The sequence below is a fragment of the Nelumbo lutea genome, chromosome 4, assembly GCF_056320005.1.
Source record: "Nelumbo lutea isolate HS-2025 chromosome 4, American lotus-T2T, whole genome shotgun sequence".
Lineage (NCBI taxonomy): Eukaryota > Viridiplantae > Streptophyta > Magnoliopsida > Proteales > Nelumbonaceae > Nelumbo > Nelumbo lutea.
In genome coordinates this window covers 67,457,857-67,471,427 of record NC_142687.1, presented here as the reverse complement: position 1 = coordinate 67,471,427, position 13,571 = coordinate 67,457,857, and the positions used below count along the sequence as shown (strand labels likewise).

Sequence of the window (13,571 nt, the reverse complement as noted above, 5' to 3'; positions counted from 1 at the left end):
ACTACAAATTATTAATAAAACTAAATTTATTAAAAAATAATTATTCATATTAAATTAACAATAGTTATTTTCTGTAAATCAACATTAAATGAAAAATACATTTATTAAAATTTTAAATATTAACAATAACTTGAATACTTTTAGTTAATTAATAATAATTTTTAATTATTAATTTAATATTAATTAATTATAAATAAAATAATTAAATCTTTCAAATTTTCCGAGATGCTGTTATCATATATAAAGATGGTAGGTAAGGACGAGAATGGTTAGGTGAGAAAATTGGAAGGTCCCCATATCAAACCGATTAGGAAAGGACGAGAGAGAGAGATGGATCATTCGTCTACTTCACCCTCAAACAAGAGACCAACTGTGGACGCACCGCTCCATGCCATTGGCTTCGAGCTCGAGGAGCTGTCACCGGAGAAGGTCACCGGCCGTCTAAAAGTGACTCCCAGTTGTTGTCAGGTGAGAATTGAGACCGAGATGCTCTCTTTCCCTTTCTTTCTCTCTCTTCCTGACTTTGCAGCAACACTTTGTTTGCTGTAATTAGTTTATTTCTTTACTCCGTTTTTGTACGATCTGATTTGGTGAACGGAACGATTTCTATGATAATCTCAGCCATTCAAGGTCTTACACGGTGGAGTGTCGGCTCTAATAGCCGAGTCACTGGCCAGCATCGGAGCACACATGGCGTCCGGCCTCCAAAGAGTCGCAGGGATACATCTGAGCATCAATCATGTCAAGCGAGCCGAGCTGGGCGACGTTGTAGCTGCAGAGGCCAGACCAATTAGCCTTGGCAAAACCATTCAGGTGAGGTCTAATCAAGTCCAATTCAATCAACCCCTCCCTTCCCATCTTCTCAGCTCTTCCCGATCTTTTTTTTTCAATTCACTAATTACTCGATTCCCTATTCTTATTTATTAAAATAAAATCACCATTAGCGAAAGGAAGATATCCGGCTTGGATTTGTTGGGACGGAAGAGTGAAGATTCTTCCACCTACCACACTTCAATCCCCGCAAACAATGTCATCATCTTCACCATTATTAAAATTGCCAGTAGATAAAATTCACTTTAGACCAAAGAGCGCGCCTCACAGCGCATTCCGACCGAGTTCGGATCTGCTACTAACAGAGCGCTCCTCAGCCGACAACTCACAGCCGTACATCAATAACATATCCCACTTTGTGTTATTATTGATAGGGAGATGTTCTCAATACAAGTTGAGATCCTCCGTCAACAAAACTCGTTCAAACCCTCTACCAATTTGATATCGTGTTGGTAGAGTTGGAGCATATTATGTTGGCAGGTGATTTATGCATGTAACCCGCTTCGTCATTCTCCTATCAACAAAAAATCCCTTCCAACATTCAAACATGATCCATATCCGCACGTCACATGTACAACGGGTCAAAGTCTTTCAGTGGGTCTCACACACGATGGATCTAGACTCATGTAGACAATAGCAATGGAGGGTTTTAAGTTGTATGTACCATGGGCTCCCTTATCTTCATGTGGATGGCAAATAAGAGGCACAGTGAGAGAAATGTTGAGAAATAGTGCAAAGAAGTGTTTAAAGAGTGCAGTTCCAAAAAATGTCCCTTGGTTTGAGTGGGGAATTCCTATTTATAGTTGGGTGTTTGTGTCCCAAATGGATAGGGCTTCTAGGGTATTGAGATGAGGGCGTCTGTCGAGGTCTTCGGGAGGTTTTTTCTTCCCCGGTAGAGTCTGCTTCCTTGTTCATGCAGGACACTCTTTAGTTGTGATCTTCCGTTATGCTTGGCATCGACATGGCCTGAGAAGGGGGTAGGCCGTGGAGATTGCCATGTGGCATCCTTGGCCAATTCAACCATTACCCGAACACTACTCCCTCTATTCCAAAGTTGATGAGTGTAGTGCTCAGCCACGACTGGGCGTTGAAGAGTTTTGCGGTCCTTGATTGAGGAGCTTTAGTTTCTTCGAATTGACTGGCATAGAGTAAGGTCGGTTTGCCCATTCGTACCATTTCTAATACAGGTTAGTAGATGCATCGTTTCGTCTTCCTGAGGTCTTGCGCATGCGAAGGGCAAAGTCGAATTGGCGTCGTTGATTTGGGCTGATCTAGACCGTTGGTCCCTCGTATAAAAGGGGAGGTGGCGAGTCATTTTACTTTGTCATTTTGAGTAAACGATCTTGGGAGCTCGACGAGAATTAGTCCTCAACTGGTGCTTTAGGTGTTTTGTAGTGTAATTCTTTGATAAGATGTCTTCACTTTCCTTCTCATCTTCTTGTTCTTTCTCTTCATCTAGTTCTTGTACGTTGGGTAATGAGTCTAAGTCGGGGTCTTATCTTGAGGCCACTACGCTTGTGGCTCGCGAGACCAATGCCTATGGGGCCAAGGTTGATGGGCCTGAGGGTGAGGGTGCCGTGGCCCTTCGAGAGGTCGAGGTCGGGGAAACCAATGAGGCCGAAGTATACAATGTATCAGAAGAGGGGCTTGGCATCCTTGCGTGGTTTAGTAGCCACTTCGTGTCTTTGCTTTGTAGGTTGACACCTGGGGCTTGGCCTAAATTAGGGCCCTTTACTATATTCCTGAGGGGTATGAACTGAGGTATCTAGGTATTGGTGAAAGGGTTACCTTGGCTTGGCTGGGGGAGCTTTGCATTTATGAGCACAACTTGATAGCCGGGTTGAGGTTTCCCTTGAGTGAGGGTATAGCAATGGTGCTGAGGTGGTACGACATCCATGAAGGGATGGGAGATCCATTATATGGATGGTTGTAGGAAGGTTGGGCGAAATTTCAAAAATTTCTTTCTCTCTCATCCGGGAATCGTATTTCCTAATTTAAAAAACTACATTTTTAATGATCATTTTTTAATCAAAACTGGATCAGATCTGCAACAAAAAAGGGAAGAGAGAGATATACCTGATATGAAGTAACATTCACACCCAAAGAAAATACCAAAACATGCCTCCACTAAAGATGACAGTGTATGGTGAAGCAAGATTAGCAGGATGGTTCTTTAGCAAAAACTTGAATTGTTCAGTAAGAATCGAACAAGGGTTAATGAGAATGACTTTAGATTGTTTCTTCTAGCAAGAAACAATATCAAGAACCTTTCTCGATCAGTTTTGTAGGTGGAAATCGAGGCAACAAGAACTGGGAAGAATTTTGTAGGTTACTGAATGTGTTTAAACTGAGGAATTCACCCCTATTTATAACATTTTTTGGATCAGCCTCCTAATCCAATTAGGAGAGAGTTTCTTGATCCAAATCTGATATTTGGATATGAACTCTTAAATGGATAAGACTTATCTTTTTCTTCAGTTAATCCTAATCAGTTTATAAATCAAATTTCACCCATTTTAATTAACTGACTTAAGCCTAGTTCGAAATGGGCTTTAGGCCCATTAAGTCACATAGTTCACTTACCCTTTAATATGTTGGCTAACTTGACTCTCTTTGTATGGCATGAGACCTTAACATCGATCTACACATCAGCACATGGGTTTAGCCCAGCCTTTGTTACAAGGCCTGGTCGAATTCACTGTCTTGAGTCCATCACCATGGGCTCTTAATGGGCCCAACATTTACACTAAATGGTCATTGGGTACAGCCACCTTATGAAAACCCAAGGACTGTGGGAAGATGCAAGATTAGTCCATAGGTATTTCCCTCAATGGTCTTATACTTAACATCTCAGCTCTTAATGATCAAACACTACTCGACAAGAGAAGACCTCTCCCTCGGCTGCAAGGTACAATGTTACACTCTCTACTCACATAGATCCCGGGAATTAAAACTTTTTAGCAAACAATTTGAAACCATAATATATAAGTATATATCTATATAAATATATTTTGCAAAGCCAAATTTCAAACACATTTGAAATCCACTATCGACTGTTTATGTTTCCATAAGAGAGAGTGCATTCCATGATCATTCACTTTGTCCGACAAGGGGGCTGATCTTGTCATTATGATTACCCACTCATATGAATTCTCGGGCTATCCCGACATACCTAGTTTTTGACCCCCTCTAAGGATCTCACTGATTGATATATCAAAGACAGCCCAATTCGACACTTAGTGCAGTACCATAATCGATTTTAGGGGTCAGGTGTAACATTCTAGTTTTGCCCATCTATCTCCAAGGTCCAGGGCAATATTGGAATTTGGTCTGGTTTAGGGTTTCAAGAAACTCATACTACATGTACCTTAAGTCTCACCCTGGTAGTTAAGACAAGCCACCCCAACCAACTTGGCGGCACATTAGTGTCAGCTTTGGTAGGATAAATCTCCCCACATCCATCCAACTACTGCGAAGATTCTAAACTAACACGAGTCTCATAAGTGTCCACTTTAAGTAGAGGTGTAAATCGGGTTGTGCTGTCCACGGCCCAGTATGACCTTGCGGGCCATGCTGGGCCTAGGATTTTAGGTCCACGGGCTGGCACGACCTAGCCCATAGCCTGACCCAACACGACCTTTGGCACGACCCATATATATATTATATATTATAATTATATAATAATATATAGTATATAATATATTAATAAAATATATTTTTTTAATTTAATTATACTAATTTATTTAATTATTGCATATATAAGCATTTTTATACAAAATTCATATAAAATTAAAATTTTAAGTTTTTTTGTCAATTTTTTTAAATAAATAGCTTTGGCCCAATACACGGCTCGACCCGCCCCAAGGCTCGACCCACGGGCCAGCCCAGCCCATGGCACGACACGACACAACATGGGCCCACATGGGCCTGGGCCATAGGTCGTGCCGGGTCGATCCCCAAATTTTACATCGGGGAGGGTGGTACTGCCCGTGATGGCTCGTAGGCCAACATGGCATGGCCTGCACAAAGTGCAAGGCCGTATACAGCCCATGACGTGCCGGCTTGGCACGACCCACTTTACACCTCTAAGTTTAAGGGTATTACATAGAAACACATTAAATCACATGAATCAATTATGCACTTTTATTCATTTATAAGAAATGTTATCAAGTACACCAATCTGATTGGAGCTAAGGGCATACACTGTCTAACAGTCCAACCAATGCAGCTGATGCCCAATTCCTTTAGATACTTGGTTATGAGGGAGACATGGTAGATGTTGGCTTTGACGGGTCTCCACCATCGTCTATTCCGCGGAAAGGTCTTGAGGTCTCATCTCCGAGTTTGGCGGAGCCGGCATCTGAGATGTACAGGTCAAGCTGGAGTGTTTGGTCGGAGGACCCTCTAGAGACTATGGGAGGGCGAGTTCTCCCACTTCAGGTAGAGATGGTTGAGCTGTGGCATCTGAAGAGCCGTGCTCATAAGATCAAGGGGGATGACGACCGAGGAGGCAAGGCGAAACTACTATGCATTTAGGAGGAGGCAGTCGCCAAGTACAAGGAGTCCGAGGAGTTCTAGATTACCCTTGATGATTTTGCTACAAACTCCTGGCAAACCAGCTTTGCTTGCTGCTAGAGGATGGTCATACGCGATCACCTTGAAATTGTTGCGGTCGTGGAGCAATATGGGCCCTTTGATGCTGAGGCACCGCGAACTGAGCAATCTTCCCCGAACGATAGCGCGACCACCCCCTGGATTGATGTTCTTTTTCTTTCTTTTGTTGTACACAACTCGTTATGTTGAGCTTATAATCATTGTGTTAATCTTTTCACTAATGGAAGTTTGGTCTTTTTGTCGAGCATGTTTTGTGTTTTTTTTCCCTTCTTTTTCTAAGTTGTTTCTCTTCGGAGTTAGGCTGGCCGGTAGGGTCTATAGGCCGTGCTGAGGTCTTCAAATTCGTGGCCTCAGTCTTATGATGAACGAGGTACTTTCGAGCTTTCAATAGTGTTGGGGAGCTTGGTGGCACCTGGTCTTGGAGAGCCCTTACACTATTTGACTAGGCAAGCCATGGTCCTCAGCTGGCTCTGCTTTGATCGTTAGTTGGCTGAGTGTGTGGAGTTTGATGGTCATCCTCTTGCAATTATGTGGCGGGGGCGTTGTTCCCACGATGCCTGTCGGGGGCTTGTTCTAGCCTCGACCATCTATGGTCGGTCGGGTCTTTTGTGTGATGGTTGTTAGGCCTTTGCCATTATAGATTGGCTAGGTCTTTGATGAGGTTGTCGTTGTGCTACGTCCGTTGGCTAGTGCGGAGTTCAACCGGACTGTATGTGGGCGTTTGGTTATTTTTGCTTGAAAGAAATTTTTTATTCATTGAGCTTGTACAACCCAGTCGTTGTTAGTGGTCGATGCCGATTGTCGTTGCTACATTTGAATTCCTGCACTATAGCTCTTCAATGTTGGTCCTCCGTGCTTAGTTTCTCCCTTTAAGGGCCATCACAACGACGATGACCTCGACCGAGGGAGCTCAGTTTGGGGGCTCATCGACGCGGTGCATCTCTTTTCTAGGTTTATGCTCTTTGATATCAATGAACCCATAGAGGTATTTGCGTCGGACAAGGTCTTCCAGGTGGTGGCGAAGTCGTGGCCATGGTCTAAGTGGAAATCGCAATACATATCCCAATTCCTCTTGTTGCCTTGGGTTTTCATCTTTTTGGGCCATTTGACGACGCTACAGTTGTAGATTTGCATCAATATTCTAGCCCCGCGACACGTTCAAGGGAGTAAAGTTCATGTACGTCGGCAACAGGGTCCTCGGTCTATGGTCCTATCTCTTGTTGTCTCTATCTGATCTATGCTCATAATGGTCATCTTCACTCCTTCGTAGTGCCTGGTCTTCCTCGACATTCATGTACTTCTATGCATGCTTCATGAGTGTGGTCAGGTTGAGCGGAGGGTTCTTTTGTAGCGAGAAGCTAAACATTATGGACCATAGCCCGGTCATGATAATTGTTACAACTACCGATTGGTCTAGATCTTGGATTTGAAGGGCCTCGGCGTTGAACCTCGCCAAGTATTCCCTCAAGGTTTCTCCTTTCCCTTGTCATACTTGTATGAGGTTGGTCGACGTCTTCTAGTGCCTTTGGCTGGTGGTGAACTTCACTAGGAACTACGTCTCCAACTACTCCCAAGAGGATATGGACTACAGAGGAAGGGAGGCATACCAGGTTTTGGTGACTCCGTGGAGGGTGGTGACAAAGGCCTTGCACATGAGACATTCGGAGGAGCCGTGCAACATCATTATTGCCTTGAACCCCTCAATGTGATCGTTGTGGTCTGAGGCTCCATCGTATTTCTCAAACTAAGGTGGTTGCGAGCCGAATGGGGGAAGCTCATAAACGATCTACTAGATAAAGACAGGTTCCTTCGCGGTTTGGATGTGGTTCTACTTTGAGGGTCGTGCCATTGGAGGATCTGCGCTTCTATCTACTTGGCTACAATATAGTTCGACCAAGTGCTCTCTTAATTCTTTGATCTCAACGTCTCTATCGACTGGAACCTTGTTTATTGGATTTTCCCCTTACGGATCATAGGCTAGTCTTGGATCGAGCTGGATTCTGCTATCGAGATTGGGAACTACTACAAACGTTGGCCGAGCCGTTCTTTCGCTAGCACTCGAGCGGAGTGATGGGATCTATTGTGGGCATCATGTGTGTGAGGCTGGGTTGGGGAGTCAAATCTTATGGACAGCTGTGGTCACTCACGATTAAATTGGACCCTACGCTTGTTTGCGTGACGCCTTTTGGGGTCCTTGGTGCAAGGATCGACTATAGTAGGCGCCTGAGTGGCAGGGCGAGTAACTTAAGGGGAGTGAGCCGGTTGCCCCAACGTCTCCATCATGGCTAGGATACGGTTGACCTTCTGATGCATGGCTTGGAACTGCACAAGGTCGACTATTCTCGATGCTAGGGTTCCCGAGGTGGGGAGCTGCGAACTGAGTAGGATCCCTGAGATGGGGAACAGACTTTAGAGCGGTCGTGTGTGTTCTTAGGCATGGTTGTTTTTACTGTACGGAGAGGGGTTTGGAAAATGACTTTTTGTTTGTATTCCACAAACGACACCAATCTGATGCTGTCCGATCCGAGGTGTTCTGAATCGAGGACACAATACAAATAAGAATGTATAAGGCTTAATTTGGGAAGGCTACAAATATAAATATTTAAATAATGTATTTGTACTCTTAAATTGAGCAAGTGCAAATACAAGTACAAGGTTTAAAGATAAATTACTTTACAAGGTTTTGCATTGTATATTTTTGCATTTGTGTTATTTTTAAATTAAGGGTTCGTTTGGTTTGTGGTCTGAATTAGATCCAAAACCCCTTAGAATCAGAATCGGAAGGTCTATTTCCATAGTCTGTTTGGTTTAGAAAAAAATTGAAATCGGAATTGAAATTAACTGAAATAGAATTTCATTCCTAAGAGAGAAGGATGGAATGATTATTCCCTTAAATAGGGAAATGCCATTCCACAAAGAATGAAAATGTGATTCTGATTTTGCTCAATCAAACAGATGGAATCAAAATGGCCAATTCCTATTCCATTCCAAACCCCTAGCTTGGGAGCATGAATTATATGATTCTTAGAGTAATGAATTCCATTCCAACTTAATTATTATACTTTAATTCTAGAGTAATGAATTCCCCGACCATAACTTCTTCTGGGTCTCAATGTGATTTCCACCGTCCTCCACAACACTTTTTGGTAGTGGTTAACACAGCACAACCCTACGCATATTTTGGCGTGCTACAAATGGATCAAATGGAATCGGATATATGTAGATTTAGATTTGATTTGTTTATATTTGAATTCAATTAGGATTTTACTCATCTTATTTATATTAGATTTGGATTGAATTCAGATTGTAATGAAATATTGAATGTTAGCGGGGCGGTGCGATGCATGGGATGGGGCACCCCTCCTTGTCTTTCACCCCTGTAAGTTGAAACACTCTAATCCCTGCTCCGATTTCAGTGGTAGGGCAGATTCAAGTTAAGACACCCATTCCCTGTTAGGGATGGGGAACCCAAATTTTCCTCACTATGAGGTAACTATCTAAAAAAATCTAATTTATGGATATTTTACAAATAGGATTTTGGAAACTTGAGAATATTTTAGGAATCGAAATATGGTAATTTAGGGATATTTTATAAATGAAATTATGAGATCCTAGGATTATAAGAATACGAGGAAAACTTAGAGATATTTTAAAAAGTCAATATTAAATCTTTGGATATTTTACTAATTTACCATTGGGTTCGAGGAATTATATGCAAACCCAATCCCTAATTTTGGGCAAAAATATTTTCCCTATCTGCACCTTGTCTTTGCACCATCCTCGTTTAAGATTTGAAAAGAGAAAACTTGCCCCATTCAGGGCGGGGTAGGGTAGGGCCCCAACTTCATAGAGAAAATTGCCATCCTTACAATTCTAATAATTTTTTATAACTAATTAACTAACAATAAATTACAATATTTTAAAATAATTTCAAAAAATTATTCAAATTTCTATTGATTAGTAGTAATGTATAGTAAATTAATTATTTACAATAACAATAAATTAATGTAATTATGGTAAATTATATTATTTTTAATTAAAAGTAAAATCATTTATTGTTAATTAATGTAAAACTAGGTATGATTGAAGTCAACCAAGTGGTCTAAACCGGTGTGGATAGACTTAATAATTCTCTTGAATTATTTAATAAATATTTATTGAAATACTACTACTACTACTACTACTAATGATAAATTGTTAATTAAATAATTATGAAATAACTTCTGATAATGTAATTTACCATAATAATAATAATAATAATAATAATAATAATAATAATTTTCTATTCCTAAATTATTTAATGGATTATTATTTAAATATTTTTGGAGAATATTTTTTATAGATTAATTTCTTAATTTATTAATTACTTATTTAAAAAATAATTATGGATTATTAGTTAAAAGAGTTTCCTTAAATTAGTTGATAATTGTTAATTATAATTATTGGTTTTATAGATATTAGTAAATTATACTAATTAGTAATATCTCTTGTCAATAAATTATTATTATAAATATTTAATGAAAATTTATTAAATTACAATGATTAATGTAAATTGCACTAAACATTGAAATTTTCAACATTTGTCAATAACCAAAAATTATTAAATGATGAGTTATTTCTGAAATAATTATTTCATAATTTTTGGTAGAATATTTTTCATAAAGTTTTAATAATTTTCGTAACTAATGGATTATTTAACAATAGATTATTATTTAAGAATATATTATTTAATAATAATCGGAGATGCCATGAATATGTAGGAAACATCAAATTCCCCTTATTCTCCTCTCTTTGCTTGAAATTATGTCTATAGATATAAATATCGTTTGATTTGGAAAACCAAATCTTAAGAAATTATGGCCCTGTTTTTTATGGGAAAGTGGGGAGTATAGAGGGGAAAATTGGAGATAGAACTGAAGGAAATGATAAAACATATATTGAGCTAATTAATGAAAGAAATTAGATTGTCATAAAAAGTGAGAGGCCTGAGTTGTGGGGGGAGAGAGAGAACCCAATGAGAAGGGAGAGGAATGAAAAGAGAGTGTTCTGAGATGGCAATTTGGGAGTGGTGGGAAGTGGGAGAGGAGAGAGAATTAAGGAGAATGTAGGGTTGGGGTAATGGAGCAAGGCGAAGCAAGGTGATGTGGACCATCTTGCTATATATAGAGAGATAGATTTTAAGTAAATTAAACTAAAAATGATTTAAATATTTTAAGATATTAATAAAATAAACTAAAAATGACTTGTAATCTTTTTGTAAAAATCTCATGGCACCTTGCTTTCTTTTATAGTAGTTCAATATTTTTTTGCTGCTTATCAAAACGCATCAGTGATCCATATGAACAAAATGAATTGAAAATAATTATATGAAATTTGAACTGTTGAGCATATGAAAATTTAGTTAAAATACATTTAACTACCTTTATCAATAAATACAACATAAGTTTTAAGTATATATGAGTTTATACATTTAAATAGAATGAAATTAGATTTCCTCAAATTGGATGCATCTTCTAATTGGGATGGATTAATATGTTGATTAAACTATAAATAGATCGAATTCGGATCACCCTTAAAGGGTTGAATTTGATGACAGACAATCATATACTGTTTGCAGCCTATGTTTTGAATGGCTAAACATGCTTTGTGGGACAGCCAAACATTGCTGATGTTCCAAGAATTATCAATTTCACAGTATCATAGACTTCCCTCCAATGCTTTGTGGGACAGCCAAACATTGCTGATGTTCCAAGAATTATCAATTTCACAGTATCATAGACTTCCCTCCAGGCTCCACCCACAATCAAGTTACAGGCCATCTCACTTTTGCCTTCTCCGTTTCATGCAATAAACCAAACACTTTTTTTTTTTTTTTTTATATCACAAACGAGGATGTTTGACAATTTCATATTTACACGTTTTGGCCTAAAATTTGTATCTAACTAAACTAACCCGAGTGAGATTTTTGAAAAGGTTTGGGAGGTTCAACTCTGGAAGATTGATCCTTCTAACTCTGGGAGCAAAGCTTTGATATCCACATCAAGGGTTACACTCCTATCCAACATGCCTGTGCCTGAACACGCAAAGGATGCTGGTGAACCCCTCAAGAAGTATGCTAGATTATGAATTTTATTCTATGTACTTTTTCCACTGTGTACTCTCCAGCACTATATTTACAATCAAGTCGATACTTGGGGTAAACAGCACACTTCTATAAACTGATAATGGAATTTCACAATGAAATAAATGCATCACTTAATCGCACAAATCAGCATTTGCAAAGTATTTAAAATGTTTTTTGTTTTTTTCGAAAGCAGTAAAAGGTTTAAAGCCATTGATATCAACTAATATAGATCAGAAAAAAAAATCATGCACATCCATGAGCCAATATAAAGGATCAACACCAACTGACGGTGGCTAGGCTGGTACTTGGTAGGATCTCTGACCTGTTATATCAGAGACCTGGGATCAAATCCCCCTTGCGTGCGCATAAATAGGAAAGCAGCGAACAGGCTTATAAAATAAAAGAGTTATAGATATACCCAAACACAGCACATTTACCAAACACATTTTCACCATATGTACCTAAGAAAAATTATATAAATGTTAAAAACAAAAGTTGCCGCTGTCTATAGGTTTCTGCCTAAGTTGTAAGTTCCAAATTGAAGCTCTTTAGAAAGATCAAGCGCCTGTCCCATGTCCCTTCAACTTCAAGAATCAAATATTAAACAGTAGGCCCTAGCTTGGAATTGCACTTGTGCCTTCATCACGAAACTCATAAACTAGATCACATTAGCTAACAGCGTTATTTGACCATTCAAATTCTTCAAACTAAGAATCAAAACACTGACCTGCAAAATTGAGAGAGAGAGAGAGAGATTGGCTGGCTGCTCGCAGCCACCCGCGTTTTATAACTGGATCCTTAACCTCCACCCCCCCTTTGAAAATTCAGAGCCCCTTAGGCTCAGTTTGGAAGGAGTACAAATGCAAATATGTAGAGTGCAAAACCTTATATTTTGTATTATTAGTAATTAAGTATATGCGTTGCATTTGAGATATTTTTTTTATATTAATTACTTAAATTTTAGATATATCATAGTTAAGGTAGAAATTAAAAATTAACAAAAGTAACAACAACAACAATTATTATTATCATTATTAAATTTTGTATTCCGTTTCTGTTATAAAAATAATTTTTATTTTAACAAATATTTTTATTTAATATGATGAATACATAACATTAGAAATGTTCTCAAATGTTTTCAACAAAATTCTGTACATTTTCATCATGGGTTTCTTTGGAAAGTTGGATCATTGACCCACCATCTAGATAAAAAATTAGCTTTGCTTTCAATAGTTTTAAATTAGGAAAAATTATAGTAAGAGTTGGTTATACATTTAAAATTAGGCTACATGTTGGTCAAAAAACCAACAAAACTCTCACAACTGGTTGTTGCCAACATGGGACTTAATCCATGTTGGACACAATAAAAAGCTTATGTGGAAATTGCCCTTTAATGTTGGGTGATTGGAAAATAAAGAAAGGGTTTTTTGTTTATCTCACGCTCCCTCCCTCCCTCCCTCTCTCTCTCTCTCTCTCTCCCCCACACTCTCTCATTCTCAGAGTTGTCTTTCTCTACTCAACCACTGTGTTATTTGAAAATAAATAAAAATAGTTTTTTGGTTTTTGCATGTATGTTGTTTCTATCAATTTCTCTTATTCTCTCTTTATCTATCGTTTTCACTCAATTTCTTTCATTCTCTTTCTCTCCTACTCCCACTCCCTCTCTCATTTTTTTTTTAATTTTTCTTACACACTTATATGGTATTAATTGGATCGTATAAAAGAACATGAGACCAATTTGGTATGGTTCAAAAATCACTACACTAATATGATAAAAATCCGCAAGAAACTCTTGGCTATGAATTTACGCCAACTTGATAGAAATTTATAATTTGATTGTACAAGTGGTTGGTCCCTTTAGTTCTTTCATACGGTCTTATTAATATTATATAAGTTTGTAAGAAAAATAATAAAAAAAAAGAATGAAAAAGGGAGCGGGAGAAAGACTAGGGGAGAATGATAGATTGAGAGAGAGATAGATAAAGTTTTTGATTTGGCTACA

The 13,571-nt window shown here is 38.6% G+C and overlaps 1 protein-coding gene across 1 annotated transcript; it reads left to right on the top strand.

Annotated features, from left to right (window-relative positions):
- The first annotated feature begins 263 nt into the window (after window positions 1-263).
- Window positions 264-11,713, top strand: DHNAT1 (Thioesterase superfamily protein). Its single transcript, XM_088983423.1, has 3 exons — window positions 264-468; window positions 622-813; window positions 11,419-11,713. Exons 1-3 carry the CDS (start codon window positions 331-333, stop codon window positions 11,569-11,571), a joined length of 483 nt encoding a protein of 160 aa, XP_088839549.1. The 5' UTR covers window positions 264-330; the 3' UTR covers window positions 11,572-11,713.
- The last annotated feature ends 1,858 nt before the right edge of the window (window positions 11,714-13,571 follow it).

What these genes read in the sequence shown, in the direction of transcription:
- DHNAT1 (XM_088983423.1), top strand. Translation starts at nt 331, where the DNA reads ATGGATCATTCGTCTACTTCACCCTCAAACAAGAGACCAACTGTGGAC. An exon ending in TGACTCCCAGTTGTTGTCAG is followed by an intron (nt 469 to 621) that starts GTGAGAATTGAG and finishes TGATAATCTCAG; the next exon opens with CCATTCAAGGTCTTACACGG. An exon ending in GCCTTGGCAAAACCATTCAG is followed by an intron (nt 814 to 11,418) that starts GTGAGGTCTAAT and finishes ATTTTTGAAAAG; the next exon opens with GTTTGGGAGGTTCAACTCTG.